Source organism: Mus musculus, chromosome 4 (genome assembly GCF_000001635.26).
Source record: "Mus musculus strain C57BL/6J chromosome 4, GRCm38.p6 C57BL/6J".
In the NCBI taxonomy this organism is placed as follows: domain Eukaryota; kingdom Metazoa; phylum Chordata; class Mammalia; order Rodentia; family Muridae; genus Mus; species Mus musculus.
This window is the reverse complement of record NC_000070.6, coordinates 86,392,888-86,418,213: the sequence shown is the minus strand read 5'-3', so window position 1 is coordinate 86,418,213 and position 25,326 is coordinate 86,392,888. Positions and strand designations below refer to the sequence as shown.

The 25,326-nt window shown below is 44.5% G+C and overlaps 1 protein-coding gene across 11 annotated transcripts in view; it reads right to left on the bottom strand.

The window, feature by feature from the left end:
* The window catches only part of Adamtsl1 (ADAMTS-like 1), a 914,539-nt gene that overhangs the window by 10,177 nt on the left and 879,036 nt on the right, over window positions 1-25,326 (bottom strand). For all 11 annotated transcript variants that reach the window (XM_006538374.2, XM_006538376.2, XM_006538377.2 and 8 more), the window contains 2 exons: window positions 4,415-4,627; window positions 2,563-2,743 (listed from right to left, as the gene is read on the bottom strand). In XM_006538374.2, the coding sequence (XP_006538437.1) occupies window positions 2,563-2,743; window positions 4,415-4,627 (394 nt within the window). The remainder of the gene's footprint in view (window positions 1-2,562; window positions 2,744-4,414; window positions 4,628-25,326) is intronic.

The following is a 25,326-nucleotide window of genomic DNA, read 5'->3' as shown; positions in this document are numbered from 1 at the left end:
TCATATGAGTAGACCCTACATGCTCATATCAGAGGGAGATATGGATTGGGGAGAGGTGACAGTATGACCAGGGGATAGGAGTTGCAGTTTTCTCAAAGCAGGCACTTTTAGACTGGCAAGGAGCGAATTCACTCAGTCTTCACAAAGGGCATGTGGCCCCGTGGATGCCTGGATTTCTGGCTCTCAAAATGGAGTTTTATGATACCATTTGGACACATTTTTCTTGCTGCCCCAGGAAATTGCTAAAATATGGACATTGAAAAGAAAATAACATTTTGAGGGTTGTTTGCTTTAAGTTGCCCCAAACAAGTGTAATTGCAGATAGAATGCTTTTAGTTAGGGCATGACACTTTCCTAGGAAAGCGAGATCCAAACCTGTTACCTCTTGCTCTAGGGGGATTATCTGGGTTTCACACAGGTCAAGGTTTTGTCTAGAAAGTTTTTGGTCACTTTAACCCTTGATCCAATGTCTATGGTTCATCTTTCAGAAACAAAGATGGTCCTAGATTTCTTGGGTAATTCCTGGTCAATCCCTGTAGACATCTATCTTAGAGAGTTATATGTACAGTATAAATATCCACTCTTAACTATAAAATAACTCCCTAGAAGTAAACCTGACCAAGACCATGACAAATGGCTTTTCTCATAAAGTCATTCTATGATCTGGGGACACTGTGAGGTCCTTAGTGACCACACACAAGCCCTCTTCTGCACGTGTAAACATAGTTCTCGAAGAGTGAGACACATTCAGAGGCATGGGACTTCTCAGCGAATTTTATATGATCGAGGAACACGCCACGTGTTCAGCTACCCGGAGCCTGTGACTAGAAGGGTAAAGCAGATAGAACAGCTACCTGAGTTAAAGCAGAGTTTGGAAGATGGTCAGAGCAATGCCTATGTGTACAAAGGAGGATGCCAGTGTGGACCTCAAGTCAAATGGAAGCCTAGCGGCTTCCCTGGCAAGGGTGGCCACATTTGATTTTAAAAAGAAGTGTGTAGAGGGAAGAACAGGTTCCTTCTTGCAGCAGGATCTGCAAATGCCTTAGTTTGTGACAGTTTCTGTACTCCTTGGTCTGGGGAGGATGACTTTATGTGGATTTCAAGGTCAAAGAAACATTGTGTCCAGGAAGCAGGCACAGGGTGTTTTAAAGTCTCTGGAAGCACTGAAACCAAAGATGAGCCAGCCATTGCTGTTTCAGTTGCTGAAGTAAATTAGGCTGATTAACTCTGACCATCACCAAATCAAATCACAGAGTTCCTGGCACGTGTAAGATCTCTTCTTCATTTCAGGCAGCTTGGCAAGGGCAGTCTTCCAGAGCCTTCTGTCCCTGGTGAATGTCAGGCCTGCGTTTCAATCAACTTTGATTTCTAAATATACATTTCAGGGCTGTTTTCAGGAGCTGAGGTGGGGGTTGTGAGAAAGGAGAGCTACGGGCCACGTTACTGTTCAGGAAGGGGATAAAAGGACATTAATCATCCCCGTGGAAACCTTCCCGTCAGCAAGTCAAACTGCTGATATTAATGAGCGTGTTTCATATTTCACGGCGTCTCTCCTCGTCTCCGTTGCTCCCCGTGACTCAGCTGGCAAAACACAAAGCAGTTGCCTGAGCAGTATAGGAAAGTCCTACAGATAGGTCATAAAGGGGCATTTCAGATCCCAGCCAAGCCTCCCAGGGTGCAGAGCGCGCCATGCTGGTGCCAACTCCAAACCCATCCATTATCCTTTAGCTACTGGTTGAAGACTGGGGGATATGAGCTCAGTGGGACTCGTGGCTTCTTGAAGCAGAGTTATGTGTGAGAGGAAGAGCTGGTAGGTGTTGGTGCGGCCTAAAGATGGATCTCAAATGCAGGGAGAGACTAGATGTCTAAAGGTATGGCAGCTAAGAAAAAGTGGAGATGTATTCCAACTTAGGTGACATGCAACTCTCTGTAAAAAAGTAAGCTTTCCTAACCAAGCCAGAGTACTGACTGGCAGAGGTATTTAGTTAGATAGAAAGAGAAAAGTTGGGGTAGAGCCCAGTTACTCCTTCCTTTCAACATTTCAATACAAAATGTTCTAAACAACACAGAGTCCCGTGACTACTGTGGCCTCTGGCCTCACCCTGAGAAGTTACTTCTTTTTTTTTTTTCTTCTTTTAACATATTTCTTATTGGTTATTTTATTTATTTACATTTCCAATGTTATCACCTTTCCCAGTTTCCCCTCTGTAATCCCCACATCCCATCTCTCCTGCCCCTGCTTCTATGAGGGAGCTCCCCCGCCTCACCCACCCATTGCCCTAGAATCCCCCATGATGGGGCATTGAGCCTCCACAAGACCAAGGGGAAGTAATGTCTTTACTGATCACGCTCAGGACTTAAGTCCAGGTAGCCACCAGCTAGCTGAGTGGTGAGGAGATAAAGTAGGGCTGAAAGCAGAGGCCCACTCCAAGGATATTTCCAGCATGGTGGATAGGTGCCTATGGGTAGCTGTACTCCTGGAATCCCACCTCTCCCTGCATGGTGCTAAATGACGAGCTAAAAGGCAGGGCCAGTGGCTGGGGGTAGGAAGGCTGTACTTACCGAGAAGGACAGTCTCTCCGGTTGCAGGCAACAGGCTGCACGGCGGGCCGAGGCTTTCCTGTACAGTGCTCAGGGTCAACTTCCGTGGTGTTCAGTAAACACCTGAGTCGCGGCTGATGAATGCCTCTATTACCACAAGATGCGGAGCAGGTTGCCAGTCTATCCACAGACCACCAGTAATCTGTCACAGGGGGTGGACCAGAGGGGAAGAGGGGATGATGTTACTACCCACACCAGTCCTCCTGGGCAAGCAGAAGGTGGATTGGGAGTGAGACAGAAGAGAGCTGAGAGGCGCTATTACAAAAAGAAACTATCTAAACCAGGTGTGGTGGGCACACACCTTCAATCCCAGCACTCGGGAGGCAGAGGCAGGCAGATTTCTGAGTTCGAGGCCAGCCTGGTCTACAGAGTGAGTTCCAGGACAGCCAGGGTTATACAGAGAAACCCTGTCTCGAAAAAACCAAAACCAAAACCAAAAAAAAAAAAAAAAAAAGCTATCTGCCTCGTGGGTAGGGCAGCCACATTCCAACAAACTTGGACAAGGCCAATGGACTCCAGGCGCCTCCGTCGACTCATCCAGAAAATGTACACAGTGCCTGTCGCTTCATGACTTCAAGACTGAGGCCCAAGCAATGGGAGGAAAGGACTCAACACAGAGTATTTGATCAAAAGACACAATACTTATTTTTAAAGCATACTTGCTCAAGTACTTTTTTTTTTTTTCCGTTTGGTTCACCAGAGAATGACTTTATTTTTCTACAGAGAGGTATACATATACCAAAGTACTTAATCATATTTAAAAGCATGGATCTCAGTTGGATTTTGTTAATCTTACAAAACCCAATTTATCCAGAGCGTTCACGTTTACATGAAACAGCGATGTGAGTTCAAGAGTTCAGTTCTTTGGGGACTTGTGATGTACTGGGGGTGGGGGGAGCCTGTTAAAATAAATGTAGGCTGATACATTTGGGGTGCACATTGCGAGTTACAGACACTGAAGAAAGGCAGTGAGAAGAAGGCACATTGTTTTCCTATTTGAAGAGCCAAGCAGCAAGCAGAGGTTGCTCCAGGAGAAGACATGTGTGCTTCAAAAAACTCTCCCTCCTTTCCTGTAGTATTAGTAAGAACAGGCCATCCTCCAGTAGATTCCATAGCTCTGTGCTTTTTTTTTTTAAAAAACAGTTACTCACAGTGTAGCAGAACTAGCCTATGGAGAGCAGCCTCCCACACTTTCCATAGAGAAATAAATGGCCAGCTCAGCCCCTTCCTGCTGTTTTCAGCTCCTTAGCAACTCTGGATGGTGCAGTGACATAGACTCGCTCACCTGCTCGTATTCCTGGAAGGCTCCTTCCGAGCCGGAGCCATGCAGACAGGCTGCTCTATCAGGCGCGCGCACGTGTGTGTGTGTGTGTGTGTGTGTGTGTGTGTGTGTGTGTGTGTGTGTTTCTTTTTGCCAGAGCCAAAGGGGAGGCACCTGGAAAGCCCTTTGCCTGTGACTTATGGCTGAAACATGAGGCCCGCCCTGCTCTCTGCAGGGAGATGGAAAGTGACCAGGCTGCTTAGATCAGGACCTGCTTTTAAAGCAGAATCAGCAGAGAAGACATGAGTTTTTAAAAAATGGCCATGTGTGGTCTTTTCTAGTTCAATCGGCTTAAAGGAAGCACGTGTAATTCTCATAGATGGTGATGCCTTCTCCATCCCCACTTTCCCAGGTTCAGACCTGCTGAAGATGGGGGTAGTGGAAGGAAGGTTTCACAGTATGGAAACATTACCCACCAGAGACTATGGCACTATGGCCTACTAGAGAATGGATTCCCAAGTAAGTCTGCTGCTCAAAGCGGTGATTTCTCACCTTGGATCACCAAAGAGGCTTTCTGCAGGAGGGTCCCTGCTTCATTCTGAGCCAGGCAGCTGAACTCCCCTTGAGGTCCTCCACTGAGATTTGCAACTCGTAGGATCTGTCCAGCTCCCCAGATGTGGTGGGTCAGCCCCGGGGCAGTGGCAATTGGCTGGCCATTTTGGAACCAGGTGATATTGGGGGTGGGGTGACCTTTGATGGGGCAGCCTAGAAGAAAGAAGACAGTAATTGGTACAGCCAAACCTTCCCCACATTCCTGGTGAGCTCATGAGTGTTTCCATGGTGCTGGGAATTGTACACATGTCATGGCCTTACTGATAGTATTTTTATTATGCTTGTTTTTCCCAAGGAAAGGGGGTGTTTTCACTTTCTGGACTTCTGGGAGGGTGGCTATTCTTCACTCGGTTCAATAAAAATGTTTTAAGAACACAAAGGGACTATTTCTCTTCCTGCCACTACACTACTTTCTAAAACAATGGCACAATTGGTATTAATTCATTGGAAACTTTCTTCCCGTTAGCTTTTCCACTGATTCACAGATTCATTTATGAAGGGAGTTTTTCTTCAAATGTTGGGAAAAACCTCCACAATATTCTTAAGTAAGACTAAAGAATCAAATTTTACCAATTAAAATCTAATTCCTGCTGTCATGTTACTTTGTATTATTTTTGAAGTAACAGATTTTCAGCAGACACTAGGAAAATAATTTTATACATTGGCATAACTTACCCACAATTGAAGAGCTTTGACCTTTTGATAACTCTTAACCAAGCATGGATTGGACATGTGCAACCCTACTCTATGTAGTTACAATATAGCTTGATATATTAGAATTCTAACATATTAAAATTAACACATATAATGACATTGTTGAAATAGGTTCCCACTGTGAAGCAAGGACCTTTTCTCGGATTTGGAGCACCTGCTGCATTTGCGGCGGTAACCCATAGACTTGGCCTCTGAGTTACTTTGACGCTCACAGTGGATGCCAAATCATTATCATTAAAGGGTGGAGAATCAGAGGTTTTCCTTCAGTTCAGTTAGACAAGTATCTGCCTGGTATCTACTACTGTTCTGGGATTGTGAAGGTAGTTGGGACCACTTCCTCTCTTCCGAGGAGATCCAAGCTTGTATGGAATTAAAAGGACAAGGTAACAGGGTGACTATTTGGATGTAGGCAGGGGACCAGTGTGACCAGACAGGGGATATAGAGAGGATAGTGGGGGGCAAACAAGAGCCAAGTGCAGTGAAACACGCACACACACATACCACACAGACACAGACACACAGACACACACACACTATTCTGCAAACTAATTGTCTACAGAGGTATCACAGTCAGCGTTTCAATATTTTAACACCTATATATCTGATCTGAAAGAGTAGCTGGGATGAGGCGGAATTAGCACAAAGGCAGCGTGGCAGGATGGTGCTTAACGCAGCTAGATGGCAAGGCAGGGAGGTTCATGGGCAGCTTTATTTACTTATTATGCATCCCAAATTATCCACAATCCATGTTTGATTAATTCATCGTATTTCAGGAATAACTCAGTGTCTAAATAATTTTCCTTATTCCGCAGTTGCTTTTCCTATAGTCTGTTGATTCACCTCTTTTCAACAAGTTAAAAATCACTGCTTGGCCAGCCCATTATTTGCAAGTGTCTTCTAAATGGTTTTTAATATTTATTATGAGTATGAGAGTTTTGCCTGCATTATGCATGTGTACCAAGTATATCAGCAGAAGTAGGGGAGGGTGGCCAATCCCCTCAAACTGGAGTAATGAATGGATGTGAGCCCCCGTGTGGATGCTGAGAACTAAACCCCAGTCCTCTGGAAGGGTAGCTAGTGCTCTCAATCACTGAGCCACCTCTCCAGTCCCTTTCCTAAAAGTCTTACAGTTTACTTAAAAGTCCTTGGTGGTCCCCCTTCCCTCACTCAGCGCTGCTGAGTCAGCAGTCTCTTTCCCTCTGTTACTCTTGACTCTGGGGATCTCCACTTGGCCACTCTCTAGGGGAACACTGGACAACCCCTGTCTGTCTGTCTGTCTGTCTGTCTGTCTCTTCCTCAGAGCAAATGGAGTCCTCCTGAATTACAGATGGAATTCTGCTTGGGTTAGAGGCATAAGAGCTTCTATTTCCATTCAGGGAATAATAGAAAGGAGACCGATGGCACAGAACAAAAAGGTCTGTTCCAACAATATGAACTAAACAGTATCCCCCGAGCTCGTGTCTCTAGCTGCATATGTAGCACAAGATGGCCTAGTTGGCTATCATTGGGAAGAGGGGACCCTTGGTCTAGCAAAATTTATATGCCCCAGTACAGGGGAAAGCCAGGGCCAAGAAGTGGGAATGAGTGGATAGGGGAGCAGGGCTGCGGGGAGGGAGGGTATAGGGGACTTTTGGGATAGCATTTGAAATGTAAGTGAAGAAAATATCCAATAAAAAAAGCAAAAAACAAAACAAACAAACAAAAAAGGTCTGTTCATCCCCACCCCAACCCCTCCATCCTGCTATTGAGGGTGTGCACAGCCAGCCAGCCATTGTGTTGGCTTTCTCTGCCAGGAAGAAAAGGATAAGAACACTTAAGGATTGCTAGCACCCTAGAAGTTTGAAGCAAGTTTACCCCTGAGCCTAGCAGGCATGGAATGTTGCCATACCAGGCTGGACTGTCTTCCTGTACACTAGGACTCAAGAAACAGGAATGTGCTTCTGGGTTAGTTTCTGCAGGTGAGCGCACAGTGAAGAACTAACTCTAGGCATCTGCTAAGCAGGGTGTGGGGTCTGCTCCATGTGGACCTGGTCCCCGGGCCTAAGAGGTTGTTTGGCTGGCCGGGTGAACATGAGTGGGTGGTGGTGGAAAATGGCCCTGGGAATCTCTCTTGAAGTTCAGGTTGGACTATAAGGAGTCCCAGACAGGCACAGCAGAGGTGTGGGTGTTTGAGGGCTTTGTTACAAGTTGTTGGATACACACCCTCACTAAAGCATTCCTAAAGTACCTTTACCCTCCTAAAGCCATGTGTATTTGCCACATCGATGATGGCATTTCTTCCACATCAGAATAGTGACCACAGAGAGTGCACTTCTAATGTGTGAGATTACTCATCTTGAACTGAGAAACTCTTTTGGGAAAGTTTACCTTTGGTCTACTTTTCAAAGAGAGAAGCCAAAAAACAATGCATTCTAACCAAAGTGAATAAATATTACCCATCTCGCCCCTTTCCCAGCTTCCAGAGCTTTTGACTGCACACACACACATATCTCCTGAAAATATCCTCTATCCTCAGAAGTCGTGTTCTTAGTGCACACGTAGCTCAGGCCCCTGAGCTTTTATGTCCATATTTGTGCGTATGTGTCTCCGTGTGTGTACCATGGTCTCCGAGGACGGCCAACAGCAATAGTCAAAATAAGGGTCTAACACGAATTCCCACTGCGCATGTTCCCAGTGAATAATTACCCATGTTTCCTTGCTAATGAGAAAACCTGGCTTGTAACAGGGCTCCCTTCTGTCACGGATATTTCTCATTTGTTAAGGTAGAAGACATATCAATCATTTCCTTTTGAAGCTGAGCACACACACTCTCTCTCTGTGCCATTTACAAGGACATCCACAACTCTGCTGTGTATTCCATGCCTCCAATGAGGCCAAGCAGTCACTTCCAAATCCCAGTTCCTGCATTGGTAAGACGTTAGTAGTGCTTGATGCAGGGGTAGGAGGAGGGGTGGGCACCTCTCTTTCCTGTGTTCTTTTCAGCTCTAGAAGTGCCAGTCTTTCCCATCCTTCAAGCCCAGTGCCTTCCGGAGGAAATGGACGGTCAGAAGGACTGATAGTCATTCTGTAGGCCTCAGCTCTTAAAGAACCAGGGTTATAAGATGGCTGAGGGGAAGTAGTGTTTGGGAAAGCTGCCTAGTTGAGGAGAGTTCTGGCATCAGGACGCCTCCCTTTATCCACCCTTAACCAGAGAAAGAAAACACTGACTTTAGGCTGGCTCTCAGCTGAGCCAAGGCCAGGTGATGTTTTGCTCTTCCTATTTTATCACCACCACCACCACCACCACCACCACCACCATCATCATCATCATCCTCTTCCTCCTCCAACACATTGCACAGTGAACAATGCTTAGAGTAAATGATTATATATACAAAAAAATCCTTATTTCTGATTATTTCCAAGTGTAGACACACCTGTGTCTCCTCCTAATAATGTCTGTAATATCCCATAATCGGAAGCAGGGAATGTCCAAAGAGTATTTGGGTCTAGGAAGCATGTGTCAAAGTCCAAGGGCTTCCACATCATTTGCTCCACATGTGGCAGAGTCAGTGGGTTCCAGCCAGCCCAGGAATTCCATCGGCTGACACTCTGGCTTCTAGAAAATGCTCACTGGCGTTCATTAGCTCTGTGTCCTGGTTTTACATTGGTTCTTAGAACGGTAGTAGCCTGTCTCAGGGAGACAGCCCAGGTTTGACAGGTGAGGGGAACACTGTGACGGACAAGTGGGTTGGCCTGGTGGCCCTGGCCTCCAGCTTGCTTGGATGCTGTATATCCAGGAGATGCTAGGTACCTTAAGGCAACGTGATAAGGCTGAGCTCACGCTGGTCACTGTTCGGTAGATTTCTGTTGTTGCTGTTGAGTTAATGGGCCGAAAACCACCAGGAGCTTTGGCAAGCAGCTTGGTTTGTAGGCTCCTTTGTAGGTCAGACCAAGCCAACTCCACATTCATTAGCTGTCTGTCACTTGAGTGAGCCACATATCCGGAGCTCATGTTCGTTGAGTTCTGAGACTTAATGAGGAGAAGTGAGGTTTCAGAGCACATATCCCTGCCTTCCCTTCTCCAGATTAAAAAAAAAAACTAAAAAGAGGAAAAAAATGTAGCTTAGGTTGATCTATCAGTCACACAGAGCAAAGACCATACCTGGACTTCAGGAGCTCATGAGGAGGAGAGTTTTGAAATTGGGAATGTACATTCTGGAGGAGGAGGAGGAGGAGGAGGAGGAGGAGGAGGAGGAGGAGGAGGAGGAGGAGGAGGAGGAGGAAACAGTGCTTTGGGAAATTTCACTTATTTCACTGTAATCTGATGGAAAGGAAAGCGGTGGCAGGTTGGGACATGCTGTGTAAAAATATTAAAGACGTGGCGTTATTACTTCACAAGCTGGCTCCAGGCCTGTCAGCATGTTCATTATAATCCCGTGTTTTTCACGGAGTTAAAACGTTACTATAAAAATGATGTGTGTTGGGATGAAACTTGGCACTCGGTATAGTCAGTCTGGAAGTTCTTTCCTTAATTTAATTTTACAAAACTGGAAAATACTTGCTCGGTACTTTAAAATTTATAGAGGCCTCGATGGTCTGCCAGTGGTCTGAGCTGGTGTGGGGGCCCAGGCTAGGGCCATGGGGTGACCAACCAAAGCAGGCAAGCGGCTCCACGGCCCCTTTGGTCCTTGCCTTTTTTTCCAGCTTGCGTCCCCCTGGGCAACAAGTATGATCTCTAAAATAGCAGAGCGAGTGGGAACGGGCACCAGGCAGGGGGCTGGGAGAAATGATGAATTTATATTGGAAAACCCCAGTTCCTGACTCCCCATTTGTCAGCTGGACCCCAGAAGGCCATGGGCAGAAGACAAGCAACTTTAATTTTCACTCAGATTTCTGGGACCTCCCAATAAGCTGGTCAAATAACCAGCCCAAGACGATTCCCAGGCACATTTTCCCAAAGAAAACGAACTTTAAAACATTCCTGGAAAAATGGAACTGCGCAAGGCCGTTTTCCATTCCCCAAATGTCTTTCTACCCCTAAGGGCAAGCTTTGGGTTTCCATTGGCAGGGGGTGTACGAATGTCTCCCATACTCTCGGGCATCTGGAGGAAGAACTTGATATATTTCTCAGCATGAGAAGTAGCTCTGTCCGGATTTATGACTTGATTGGAGCTTTGTCTTCTCTAGAATGGTTTAGGTTCTGCTGCTTGATTGTCCTGTATATACCCTAGGGTCTGGTGATTCCCTTACGGGTAAAGAAGGTGAGATGCCAATGTCTGATCTGAGACACAGGCACACTCAGTCTTGACTATGAAAACAGGATTTCATTGGTGGTGATGAACATCATAGCAGTTCAGGGCTGCCTCGACCTCCCCTCAGAAGGGGGAGTGGGAGAGTACAGGGGAATGCAAGGTCAAGAAAATCGGCTCCATTTTTTAAATTCACAGTAAAAATTGTTTGGGATTTAACTTATCACAAGTGGATAATACACAGAATTCCCCTGGGTCCCTCTCTGCCAGTAGGCTCTTGGCATAAAGCTCACCTCTTAAAATCACATCAGCATTTTAAAAAAGTTTCAACTTTCTAGGTTTATAAATCCCTGGTTGCCTTTACCTTCAGACTGCTGGCAGGTGCTACCCAGCCTGCAGGAGGGAAGGGCGGGATGGCTCCAGGGAGGCCTGGCTGCCAGCTGTGTGGGGCCCAGGGAGGAGTCTCAGTTCACTGACCAGATGCCTGTCCGTGAGTCCCCAGATGTGGATCACATGGGGTCACCCCACTCAAGTCAGAGAGCTCTTCCGTCTACACTGCCATTCCCAAGTCACACTCTATAAGGAAGGAGGCTGGGGTTTCATGTCCAATTGGAAATGAATCATTACTTCAGGACCTTGGGAGGATCGCTGAAGTGCAACTGTCCCAACATGTAACCAGCAGCATCAGGGTAAAAGCTATTGACCCTAGGCAGTGTGCATATCTCTCCTGAGCTAAGTAGCTGTGTGCATACTCACTCGAGCCAATGGGGAGGCAAGCTAGAAACTATCCAGGTTAGGCTATGGGGAGTAAGCACATGCCTGCAGCTTCCCAGAGCTAACATGCCTTCATGAACTCAAGTTAAGTTTGGCTCTGTGTACCTATGAGAGCCCTTGCAAAAGAAAGAAAGAAAAAAAGAAAGGAAAAAAAAAAAAAGACATGCACACACACACACACACAAAGGGAACTTTTGCTTAGAGCCCTGCATACATCCCATTTCGATTCATTTCTATTGAACCAAAGCCACAGAACAGCAGCAGAGATGAAGAACGGCTAATATTCATAGCAGGCATCCTGAGAGGCTGCACTGGGGTTCACTGGCAGGGCACAGGAAGGAGCAACTGCTGAGGAGGAATTCCAGAGTGCGGCGGAGGGGCGGGGCCACTGGGGCAACATGAAGACCTTCCCTGAATTTATTATTTGCACATGAGCCTCCTGGGTCCTGAGGCTCCAGGACCTTCTCAACAAAGTAAAGAAAATAATAAACAATGTGAAGGGAGAGAATAAAGATGAGAGTTAAACTGGAAAGCTGAAGGAGGAGAGATGAGAGCCATAGGAAGGCTCGGGAAGAATGAAGGTAGAAGTCTGCTGCAACCCTGTGGAAGGATGCTGTTGGCCAACTGCTGCTGGATAGTAATACATCTGGCAGGTGATGTCTGGCCTCTAGCAGGCAAGCTTGTGTGTGGGTTTTCAGGGACCCATAAATAGAGATATCTTAAGGTCAGAAACCCACAGCTCATATTGGGAAGTCCATGGCAGCCACTGGATAGGCATGTGAAGAGCTGATAGTGGCTGTTCAGCTGCATAGATAGTTGTTTGCTCTCTACATTTTTAGTGCTGCTGTGGCTTTTGAGCCACTTTAGGTATGCTCTTGGAACTACCACGGATCTATATAATCCATAGATTCCCTTGGGGCATTTAGCAGGCTTCCTGGAGGCATAAGGACATATAGCATAGTTCAGATTCTCTGGGCAAATTCAGACTTTTAAAAGGACTTTTTAGAGACCCTAGAACCAATGCTACTTTCTCAGGGAATTTGGGATTTGGAACAATCTAGGCCTGGGAGAGGCAAAGCACATACTGTCTAGATGGAACCAAGTAACCTTTGGGTTAAATTTTCTTCTTTCTGGAGACTTTGTTCTCTGGAGCATTCTTATCATGAGACTGAGGTCTGGAGTGGGAATATACTTAAAAAGGGCTGTGTACCTGGTCTCTGGGTAAATGATGGAGGTGTCAGGTCCAAATTCTGGCGGTGAGACAGCAGCCAGTATTCCTCTGGAGCCTGTGAAGCCAGTTACCCTATCTGTCGCTGGCAGGGGCTAGGAAAGGCTACTGTGGTGACGACTGGTACACCAGAGTGCATGTTGTCCTCTAGGCTCCCTCTGTTATCACAAGTATCTAACTCTTCCCACCGCCTCCTCTCCTGTAAACCTCTCCAGCTCAGGAGATTCCTGCCTCTAAACTCCTCATTTCTCCTCATAACCCTGCTAATTCAGCTGTCCTCTCTCGTTTGCTCCTCCCTCTCTTGTCTTTCTTTCTTGGTCCTCTCTCTGTCTCCATCTCTCCATCTCTTGCTGTCCCCTCCCCTATTCCCTTCTCCTGGCCAGGCCCAGTCTGCTGGCTATGTTCAATCCACAACATTCTCTTTCTGCTCTGGACTCTCCCAGATGTCTCTGGCTGGACTCTTCCTCATATCTACAATAAAAATATTCTCCTTAAACATACCTTGGAGTGGTAATGACATCAGTTTATTCAGAAGGAGAGACTGAATGTTCCCACAGAGCTTCCCAAATATGCTTAAATATACTAAAGACACAGATACCTAAATGTTTAGGATTAGACAGAACAGGGGCCTTTAGTTTGGATTTCTATATTCTACTTCATATATATATATATATATATATATATATATATATATATATATATATGAAGTATATTATATATACATATTTATGTATGTGTATATATATATATGAAGTATATTGTATATATATACAATTTTCTTAACATTTTACTATTAAATCTCTCTAAAGACCAAATACTGGAAATCCTAGATAATATATACAGAAAAACCACCTTTTCCTATCATTAAGAAATGTCCCCTCCCCAAATGTATTTTTGGTTATGATGATGGGGAGAAGGGTGAAGGGCAAGGTTCTGAAATGACAAGTGTTTACAATAAGATATTTATATATCGTAATCTGACTGTCAAAAACCACGATTAAAAACTGAGGAGTAGATTAGTGTCATAGCTGCTGGTAAGACAGCCAAGAGCAGGAGGGCTTTATCAGTGAGGGGTAGATAGTGGATATTTAGAGACGGCCATATGAGCTCCATCATTGCTTTCACTGTAGCTTGAAAGCAACCATAGGCAACATTTAAATGAATCAGCAGGGCTGCACCCAAATACAGCTTTCTTTCTAAAGAGGTGGCAGCCTAGAAGCTGTAGTCTAGGACATGAAATCATTAGGGTTTCTATATGCTGAGAACAAATGGTCCAGTAAAACCACTAAATGCCTGTGCAGTACATAGTCTTACCTCCAAAGAAAACAGCCATTTTTACCAGAGAAAGAATTCGATACCTCTTTTCCTAGTTAAAAGTTTCACTTTGCTGCTTTTTAAAAAATTCCAGTGAAAGTTCTTTATGGATTAAAAGTTCAAAAAAATGTAACAATCAAGAAACCCTTCAACTCCCACTACTTGGAAATAGACATCTCTGTATATTGTCTCTTCCAACCCCTCAGAGCCTTCCCATTAATACATAAGAGAGAGATCTACCCCAACCCTCAGAACTGTTGCCAAAGAGTCTAAATGTAAATGCACCTGAATTTTTTTAATTTATGTTATCTGTAGCGTTAATCACACACTCTCCAATTTGTCATGAACACCAACTGTGCTAAGGGTAATTTCTGAGCAGTTTTGTCCATGTGCACTGATGACTCTTACATCATCGCACTGAAGGAGCACTTCTGGGTTAATGAGCAACACTTAAGAGTATTGATAACCATTGACAAATTATCACCCAGAAGTGTGGTGCTAGTGCATGTTTTGGGCAACAAAGCGTTGTGGTTGGTATGTTTTTCTTCTCCATTCTTGAATACTATAGTCAGTAGACAAAACAATGGCTTCCATCTTGTAACGTTCATATCCCAATCCTGGCAACCTATCAATATGCTACTTTATGGGGATTGTACTTTATAGATATGATTAAGAAAGGATTTCAACTGGAGGGATTATTCTAGAATATCATGTAATCAAAGGGGTATCTAAAAGAAGGGAAACAGAGGTAATGTTAGAGAATTTGTGGTGCTCTCTGTCATCCTTAAAGACTGAACAACTGTCACAGCCAAAGGACAGAGGTAGCTTTTAGAAGCTGATAAAGGCAAGGGGTAGACGTCCATTTTGAGCTTCTGGATCAACCTTAATTTTAGCCTATTTATGTCTATTTTGAAATTCTGACCTCCACACTAAAACTACATTTGTGTTGTGTTATACCATGAAGCCTGTAGTATTTTGTTATGGCATTAATTGCCAATTAATAGAAAATTTGTGTTTTTCATCTTTATAAATTTCCTACCTGATGAACAATACTTCCTTTTTTTTCTTCTTTGATTTCAGGAAGATTGGGTCTTCTGTTAACCCTTTCTGCAAGTCAATCGGTAAATGTTGATGGATCACAGATCTCTTAGAGATTCTGAAGAAATCTCTACTACTTTGTGAGAAGGAAAACACATTTATATGTGCACGGGTGTCAGCCCCAGAACCACAAAGTCTTCCTAGAATTACTGATCTCTCTCTCTCTCTCTCTCTCTCTCTCTCCCTCTCCCTCCCCCTCCCCCTCCCCCTCCCCCTCCCTCCCTCTCTCCCTCCCTCCCTCCCTCTCTCCCTCCCTCTCCCCTCTCTCCTTTTTTATTGCAATAGAAAATTGACTAAGATTCTCTTGGTGGTGCTTTGGTGATGGTGAGAGGATGGCAGTGAGATGAGGATGGGTCTGTGTGAGGACAAGGCAGCAGTGAGAGGAGATTGCCTCTGGAGATAGGGCTTAATCAAATTAGTAAATATTTTAGAACAACAGAGGCTATAGACATGCAAATATAGAAAGAGGAAATAGAGACTAAATTCTATAGTGTGGTGTCAGAATTGGAGATACGAGGGAGAACTCATGGTTTAATGTATAGATAAGTATAGAAACTATACATAACTGTGCATATACATGCTTATGTATAGGTCCAACAGTGACACCCAGTAGCCACTTCCAGAACTATCCTCTAGGTCAGAAGTAGAGAAAGTTTGCGATGAGCCTAGACCATCTTCCTGGGCTAGGACATAATGAAGTTGTTATAGAATGACACAGCACTGTCAAAAAGATAGAGGAGTCGTTTTAAAGCCTCACTGGCTGCATCTTGAAATTTCCTTTATGACAAAATAAAAAGGATAGCAAACGATACTAGCTCTCTGGATGGCAGGAATCCATCCATGACTTATACAGATATAAATGACTTTTAAGTCCATCCTAGAACAGAATATTTGCTACCACTTTAAAGTACCTCCCTATAAATATCACTAGTGACAAAAGAAATTGAATAATGTTACAAAGGAAAACCCAGCAGGCAGGAAAACCCAGTTATCAAGTAACTGGGCTGTGAGGGCATCTACGGATTACTGGCTGCATCTGGAAGCATCTTTTTTTTTTTTTTTGGTTTTTCGAGACAGGGTTTCTCTGTATAGCCCTGGCTGTCCTGGAACTCACTTTGTAGACCAGGCTGGCCTTGAACTCAGAAATCTGCCTGCTTCTGCCTCCCGAGTGCTGGGCTTAAAGGTGTGCGCCACCACGCCCGGCTGTCTTTTTTGTTTTTAACATAGCAGAGCAAAGGCAGCTCTCTGCACGGCAGGAGTCCATGAATTATGAAAATATAAACAAATTTTATGTCCGTCCCCAAATGGAACACTTACCCCTTGGTACGTCTGGGAAGACAGTTTCTGGACCCCTTTGGGTGTTGAAGGCAGAAAATGTCTTAGCCTCTGTGTCAAATGGTGCAGAATCAACATGTAACATGAAACATGTAACACACATATCCTTCAGTGTGCTTCCAGTTATATCTAGTTATGCAAATAGTATGTAAATAGCTGCTATGCCGTGTTATTTAAGGAGTAACAGCACATAGAGACTGTGTGTTGAGTAAAGCCAGGTTTCTTTTTCCTGACTACTTTTCATCTGTACCTGGTTGAATCCCTGAATATGGAACATATGGATACAGAGACCAAAACATATTATTTATATAACCAAATCAAGTTTTGTATGGAGCACGGTTAGGTTCTGAAAGCAAAGAGTTCTGCAATGGTTTCTTAGTAAAAGCTTTGATTACTCTGCTTCACTTTTTTTGGTATTGTTTTTAACTCTCTGCAGTTATACTGTCATTGGGATGATTTTAGTGTCCTTAGCAGAAGCACTTCACTATAACCGTGTGATACCTGGAATCGCCATTCTATCACTGTGAATTAACTGTTGGAGGATTTGAGGGGCTAGGAAGGTTTCTTATGGTTGGGAACAAGATTATAGGGCTGGAATTAAGAGGATGTGCAGTATTTGTTGTGCATATAGGAGCACCATGGCCACCTTCTGCTTGGCCCAAATCCCTTTACTGGGCTCAGGAAGCTGGCAGGACAACAGACACGCAGACTTATGCTGATTTATCTGTCTTGATACCACTTCAAAGAGTCACACATTGTACACGGTTCCTGCCAGGGTCTAGAAAGGCCTCGAATGAATTTTTGGTTCTATCTCCTTGGAAACAAAATGTACAGGGAACTCATTATTTCTGAGCTGCCCAGCCAAGAGAGAAGTAAGGAATTCCATAATTACAGTGGATTTTCACATTAAAAATTCTTGGTAGAATGGTGACCTTGGGGTTGAACTTGTCGTTCACAGACCGTTCAGAGATAAGGGGTTAGAAGTGGAGGTGAAAGAATCTGAACCACCAGGGAGATGTGGATGTATTACAAGGTCCCATCTCACAGGTGATAGATAGTTCAGCTACTGTGATCATTATCTGATCCCTCTTGGCCCGACACATCTGCTGGGGTTTGTGCTGACAGGCTAGCACAGGTGAGGAGTAGCCACAGACATCAGCAGACCACTTTTTGAATGATAAAATTTCCAAGAAGACTGAGAAGCCTTTCTAATTTTAAAAGTGCAACCCACAACCCTTGCATGGTTATGTCCTGGCAAAATGTCCCTTCTACCTTCTACAATTAAAACATGACGGCAGCTATATGGAAACAAAGCTGAACTCCACTGCTGTGCTGTGATCTTAACGATGCCAAGATGTTATTCTGGCCTCCTTTCTAGGCACGCAGGGGAGAGGCATTCAAAGCTGGCCTCTGTTTCTGGGGCTCTGCAGAGTTGGACCGGCAAATGATACACGCTGTTGAGGGCTGAGATGGTATAACCTTCCTGGTACACAGATATGTATGAAAGACATCTGTGCAATTGAAGCAGATTTCCAGGTTTTAGTCACTCGATTTTGCATATTCCATATGTATGCTTGGTTTGAAATTTTACCAGTAGCAGAAGAGATGGAAATTCTTCCTTACACCTTTCTCTCCACTACCTGGTTACTTACAGTCAGTTTTGCATGTATTTGAAAAGTTCCTTTTTGAAATAGAAATAGTAAAGCTAAGCTACAACTTCAGTCCTTTTCTACTTTACATTTTAAACTCCAGGGACTTTGAGATTTGAGGAGACTTTCAAGATTATAGGACCAGTGCCAGGCAGAAGAGGAAGTTAGGAGTGTATGTTCATTTCCAAACATTTACCCAGAAGACATAAAGGAGTGTAGGTAAGATGGAAGCTGGGTAGCATTTCTGCTGTATAAAAGACAGACACTAATTATGTAAGAGTCGAAACTCACCCTATTTCTACATTAGTAGCCAACTCCACTTCTCCAAACTGAACACAGCTCATGGAAACACTGCTACTCCCCAAGGGTAAGATGGACTTCACTGGGGACCAGACTCTGCTGAGTCATGCTTCCATAGACATCAATTATTTACACACACACACACGTACACACACACACACACACACACACACAAAGGCATCAAGGCTCCAGAGACCCAGTGTAGGACTTAAAACAGGAACATGTTCCTTGCTTGTTTGCATCTTCATGGCTCTCTGGGAAGGATGTGTGTGGTTCCGATTCCTACCAATGTTTTCTTGGCCCATCTAATTCTATAGATCCTTTATGATGCTGCATAGCTCCTATCTCTTCACAAAGTCTTCTCAGATGCCGTTCTCTCGGGCAGACTGCATCCTATTTCTCTTATAGAGAAAACACCCTCTGTACTCCAGTGTGAAGCAAGGACTGAGAGGAAAGAAACTGTTCTTAGCCAGGAGAGCTTCGCAAGTGGTCTGGAATCTCTCCTGAGTTTGGCTTTTTCCCCCTAGGGTTCTAGGAGCCCTACTTTGTGATCATTCTTTACTTTTAAGAAAAGGGAAGCTGCTAAACTTGGAAAAATGTATCTACTGTGTTTTATCTCCTTTGGTTCTCAAAACCAATCCTGAGATGGAGGTTGTTGCCCTCTTTTACTAGGTAGGAAAGGAAGACTCTGAAAGGCTAGGCGACTCCATCAGAGAACTATCCCAAAGCCCATGTTTTCTTTACCCTTTTGGCTCAGTAGTGGCCTGGACCTCTTGCTTAATTTATCTGAGATAAGCTGAAACTCTCAAAGAGAACTTGACTAAAATGTAAGTGAAGTTAACAAGCAAAGAGTTAAAGAACTAAGAAAGTGAAAAAGGAGTAAGTTAATGAAAAATTAGGCTGACTGAGGCCTGAATCAATCTACCACCCATCTTCTTTATCCCTGCTGCTAGGACTTGGCCACTAAGTTGACTCAACTTCCTTCACTCTGCTACTTCAAGAAAGGAAGGGCTGGGGCAATAGGGAGCCTAAAGGAACTGCACACACACCATGTGCAGAGATACCACTCTAACACTTTAAATACTATATTTACCCTTTTCTTTTTGGGGGGGGGGGTTTCGAACAGGGTTTCTCTGTGTAGCCCTGGCTGTCCTGGAATTCACTTTGTAGACCAGGCTGGCCTCGAACTCAGAAATCTGCCTGCCTCTGCCTCCCGAGTGCTGGGATTAAAGGCGTGCACCACCACGCCCGGTTTATTTACCCTTTTCAAGAACTCCAAAAAGTTATGCAACCATCTGTCTTCAGTTAATAGGCTAAGGCATGAGAGCTTGAATCATTTGTCTGTGGCTATTCAGCTGTCAGTAGGTAGCATAGCCAAGCCTGCTGGTTCTAGAACCTGCCCTGATCATCGTGCCATGCTCTGAAATGCAGGGGAAGGGCCCCATTAGGCAGCATGGACAATAGAGGATGGAAGGGAAAAGTCTTTTATGAGAGGACCAAGCCTTGCAGCCTTGGTCTTTTATTAATTTTCAGAGTGGCTGCTTCACCCTCATGTCTCCTTCTATTATACTGCTATTACATTACCATTATTCTTCTATTACATTACTGTTATCACTCATGGGCTGATCTTTTTAAACCAAAGAGTCCCTTCATGTTAAGGGCATGCATGGGCCAGGACCTCTGTGCTCCTACCCAGAAGGTACCACACATGGGCCCTCTAATCAGGCACCCATCTTCTGAGCTACTTCTTAACATTTGACACTTGGCAGCCAGCAACTGTCCCTAAATCCAAGGAAGAGCTTAGTGTAGGCCACAGTGAAGAAGAGAATAGACTCTTAGGTTTATGACAACAGAAGTACAAAGGGCAAAAAGGAACACATATTAGCTTTAATTTTTGTCCTGGGCACTGAGCTAGGCACACTGCACAGAGCTTCTCATTTAAGTCTCACAAGCCCAATTCTGAGGGCTGGGTTATTTATCCCAGTGAGGAACCAGATGCTGTGCATTTGGAAATGGCCCTTCCAACGGAGGCGCCTTTTCCTCTATAAAGCTGGCTGAGAACTGAGGCAGGAGGGTCTGTCTCTCCTTTCACAGATCCTAACAAACCCCGAGACACAATCCTGCCCTTTTTCTTCTCTAGTTTGCCCTTGGGCCCTGCAGCTGCTGTAAACCTGCCAGTCTAGCACCACACAAACACAGAGGGGGCACAGAACACGAGGGGGTGTTTTCAAGAGCCATTTCATGGTGAGGAAGGATTTATTAGGGCAAGTGTGGAGTTCCCCATTTTCCCACTGGTGGCCTCTCAATACCTGTCTATTTTGGGGACACCAGACTTATTCACATCGTTCCTATTGGGTACGCTAGGAAGGGCAGTGGCCTGGGAATTCTGTCTTGGTGCCAAGAAAGGGCAGGAGCAAGTGTGAGTGAATTTTCTCAAGGTCTCCATTTCCTGATTATCTAGAATCTTAAAATAAGTCCATGCCTGGTTACTTGCTATGGCCTGGAACAGTGGCAAGTGGGGGAGATTTACTGCCTTGCTCTCTCTGCCCAGCTATTTTAAATGTCACTTATGCTTTGGTGTCTTTTTATATTTATGGTTGTGTATTCCAGTCTGAAGAACTGCTGTACTCTTCCCATGGCTTCCCCATAAACACTCTTTGAAATACTGACTTCATTTTACACAGTCTGCTGCTAAGCTTCATCTCCTCCCTATTGGGCTCTGTTAGCCACTTCAAATTTTACCTTAAAAAAGAGACCAAAGTAAATAAACACAGGCTGTGAACAACAAAAAAACACCAGTCTTTCTTCTTTGTGGCAAAGCATATTCTCCTTGTGGGCAGTACTTCAGGAAACAAAACATGACTTCCTTGTGGCATGAAATCTCAGCTTCCCAGTATAAACGAGGAAACAGATGCCAACTGTTCTTTGAAGAGGGTCAGGATAAATTTCTTTTTTGCAATGGCTTTCCTCATCAAGGATGCTGGTCCTGCCCTTCAGGTTGCCTTGCCCTTCCTCTGCATCACTTTCCCTGACACCTCTGGGGTGGGTCCCATTGTGAATTAATTTCTACCTAACCTTTGGCCTTCAGGTCTTGTTGTTCTCACAGCTATCTTTGGAGAGGAAGTAGTGATGATCTTAGTCTTCCCCAGGATCACCACGAAACAGGTTTCCTAACAGATGTGGCCTAGGACATCACTGATGTCATAGCGTGCATGGGAGGAAGTTCCTGATGCAGCCTATACCAGGGGAATCAGGAAGTGCGCTTCTAAGGGCGAGGGTGGAGGTGGGGGACAGATGGAAAAGCTGTAATTAAAATAGAAATGGGAGATGGGGTGACTCAGGAGGACCACGGCCCTGCTACCAACCTCTGTTTTAAGATGCTGGAGAACCGAGCTTCCTTTCTCCCTAGGATCTGGAAGCAAGCCCAGAGACATGAAATGTCTTGTAATACTAAGTGTAATGCTAAGTGACTAAGAGAAGGTTGTCCATAGCTTTGACTCTTGAATTGGGAAATACAGTTTTACTATTATGGGACAACAACCATATTCCTTAGTATACTTGCTGCATAGCAAAAATTACTCTATAGAGTAGGCAAAACAGGGGCAGGTACAACACGCAGTGCCAAAAACAGTTCCTATTTCTCTCCTTGCAAAAAAAGTTTGCCCAGCCCTAGTGTGGAGCAGGTGCCTAGGGAATCAGTGCAGAGTGATCACTCCAGGCAGGGACAAAGACCTCTAGGATTTAGTTTGAGGTCAAGGGAGGGTATTTAGGGAAAAGAAAGCTCAAGGCAATGGCAAAGACCAGGGGAGTATTTGGACAGAAATGGAGTTATTGTATAAGACAATAATAAGGGTGGGGAGAGAGATACATACAGTGTTAGATTTTAATAGCAAAGAAATTGTGTGCTAAGTTAGACTATTCTAAATGATGACATATTCCATTTTTTTTCCACTCTAAGCATGTAGTAAGGAATGGGGAGGTGACTTTGGAAATCCACTCGACCCTGAGAATAAGTTCTTTAAAAGTACTGATGCTTAGCTCTGCCCCCAGAGAGTCTAGCTTAATTGGTCTTTGTTGAAATCGTTTTAAATTTCCCAGGTGGTTCGATTATCCATTTGGGCCCCTCTTACCAGAGGGAGGAAACGGTCAGGCACGTGCCTGCTGAAGCTTCAGGCCAGGTAGGCTAGCAGGTGCCCAACACATGTGAGTCAAATTAACTCAGGAATATTGGCTTGTAGCGGAGCCAGCTTGATAAGCCTCTGGTTTACTAGAGTTAGCTGTACAGCATGCAGTTGGCCACATGGCTTCTAATAAAAGAAATCACTTCTGCCTGCCTTTGCCTAGTCCTGGACAAGCTCACAATGCTCAGTGCAATATTGAGTCAGTTTATAAATTGGACATTTAAAGACTTTTTTTTTCTCTGTTGTTTTAATGCGACCATTTACAAGGCCTTACAAAATTTGCCCTCTGCCTTCTTGTCTATCTGGTCGGCTCTCCAGCCCCCATTTCTTCTCTCTGTGACTCCACTCCAGCCACTGTGGACTCTTTGTTGTTCTTGGAGCGCACGAGTCACATCCTCCCCTGCTGGGGATGTACCTGGCATTTCTTCCAGCAGACATGAACCATGCTCAGTAGCTTACTGCACATCGATGCTCACAGATCATAGTTTTAAGAGCTCCTCTGGTTGTAGAGGCAACCTCCTTCCCACATTCTGAACTGTTCCCTGATGGTCCTTTCTACTTTTTGGTGTTCACACACTAACACTGTGAACTCCATCTGTAGACTGCAGCTCTGGGTTTTGTATGTTGCATGCATGGTGGACTTGGATTGCCCACCGGTGTGACATTCTTTATTGGAATGGCCCAGTTCTAACTTAGTGCCAGAGAAAGCAATGTTCACCGTTTAGGGTGAGATTGTGGATCATCACCGCTCTAAACAGAAGTCTTGGGCCAGTTGAGCTTTGCAGTTGTCTGCAGAGAGATGAATGTCCCGAAACTGTGCAAATGTGGACAGGTGGTTAGTGTGGAAACACAACTGTGTGAGCATGGTCTGTGAGCCTTGGTCCTGATGACTGATGGGCTCTGAGATGCAGAGAGGATGCTAGTGCTGCTGTGAGGCTGTAGTCTGAGCTGGGTGTGTGCTGGAGCCCTGCAGGGGAGAAGGGCCAGGAACACTGAGGATAGACTAGTCATGGGCTCTCCTGCTCTTTGCAAAATCATTGGGCACGGGAAAATGGCTCTTGTGGGGATGGGCCACGTGCCTCTAGCAGGAATGCTTGTAAGGTCTATGGAGTTGAGCTTGTTCACTGACAAAGGAGAGAGTGTTCTAAGAGCAGCAGTTCTCAACTTGTGGGTTGCAAACACTTTTTGTGAATGACCCTTTTATAGGGGTCATCTAAAACCATTGGAAAACATAGATATTTATATTATGATTCATAACAGTAGCAACATTACAGTTATGAAGTAGCAATGAAAGTAGTTTTATGATTGGGTCACCACAACATGAGGAACTGTATTAAAGGGTCACAGCATTAGAAGGTTGAGAACGTGTGTGTGTGTGTGTGTGTGTGTGTATGTATGTGTAAGCTAGATGCATGTGGATGTGTTTCTCAGAACCTATTTTATTTTCTGAGACAGAGTTTCGGTGAACCTGGAGCTCACTAATCTGACCACACTAGGTAGCCAGCAAGCCTCAAAGATCCATTTCCCCCAACCCCCACAGACACATGCCAGCACACCTTGCTTTTTATATGGATGCTGGATAGCCAAACTCAGGTCCTCATGGTGGCAGAACGACACTTTACTGCCTGAGCTAACTTCACAGCCACACACAGGCATCTGTGTATTTTGTTGCTGGAGTCATCTGGGGAAAATCCAGGGCCGATAGAACAGGGTTTTCCTCTTTGCTAATTGGTAGGATGTTCTAAGTCTTTCAGGGTCTTAGGTCTTAGGAAGAATGCCTAACTCAGTAATAGGGCACAACGACAGTGGGAAGACTGCTACTTTGAAGCAGGATTTGTGATTTCCATTATAGACCTCAGCATTGCAGTTAATAATGTGTCGCAAATGCTTTCTGCATGGGGCCGGAAGAAGGATGCCTTAGGCGCAGGGGCCACAGGGCTTCTCAGTCGTGAGTACTCAACTCTGTTCTGTGGCATGGATGCTTCTGAGGACAACTCGCAGGCTGGTGAAGGGATGTAACTTATAACAATACAGTTCTCTTCACAAAATGAATAGCTTTTAGAACTCTGCCATGAAGCCCCGTCAAACAGGTTTAAGACTTTGGGTGTCTTCTAGATTTCTTAAATATAAGTTTAATGCATAGCAGAACAAGCATATGAAGGAGAACCATACCAAGGTCTCAAGTGTTCCACTCTTCAGAGACATAGTTAAGGGAATGAAATGATGGCCACAGTACAAAATATCTGAAAACCATGTATCTAACTTTCAAATTATATAAAGATTTTTGAAGATTCAGTTCTAAGTGAAGAAACCTCCGAGTTTAAAAGATTGATAAAACATCTGAGCTGGTTTTTCACCAAAGGAATTGGGATGTAATTAGGGAAAGCTGCTCAACACTGCTGGTTATCAGAAAAATATAAATGTGAACCACACCGAGATCACTACCGACATCCTAAAACTAAGACAGCAAGGAGAGCAAGCTTTGCTGGGGACTTGGAGGATCTAGAATGTCACAAGGTGCTGATGTGGGTATGAAGTAATGTGCCACTGTGAAGAGAAGTGTGGCCTTTTATTAAAGTCCTACCCACACACCTGCCATGTCATACAGCCTGTCTCCCCTAGGCATTTAGTGAAGAGAAGTGAAAGCATATGTCCATTCAAAGACTAACGCATGAATTTTTATGCCAGCTGCATTTTTAATAGCTAGAAGCTGAAGTAACCATTCTGTTTCTCAATCGATGGGTGACTAAGTAGACTATAATATATCCATACACAGAGTGCTAGGCAGTGAAAGGAGACGTGCTCTAATGACAAAGGTGGTAGCATAGATGAGGCTAAATGATGTGATAATGAAGAAGTCCTAGCTGACAAGAAGGGGGTAAGCAGGATCGGATGAGGAAAGAGTGTGTGTGTAACTCCCCAAATAAAAAAGATTCATAAAAGAATGGCATTGTTCCCTTTATGTAACACTGTGCACAGTGAGATTGCCAACTCTGCTAGAGAGCAGATTAATCAGTGGTTAGCTGAGGTG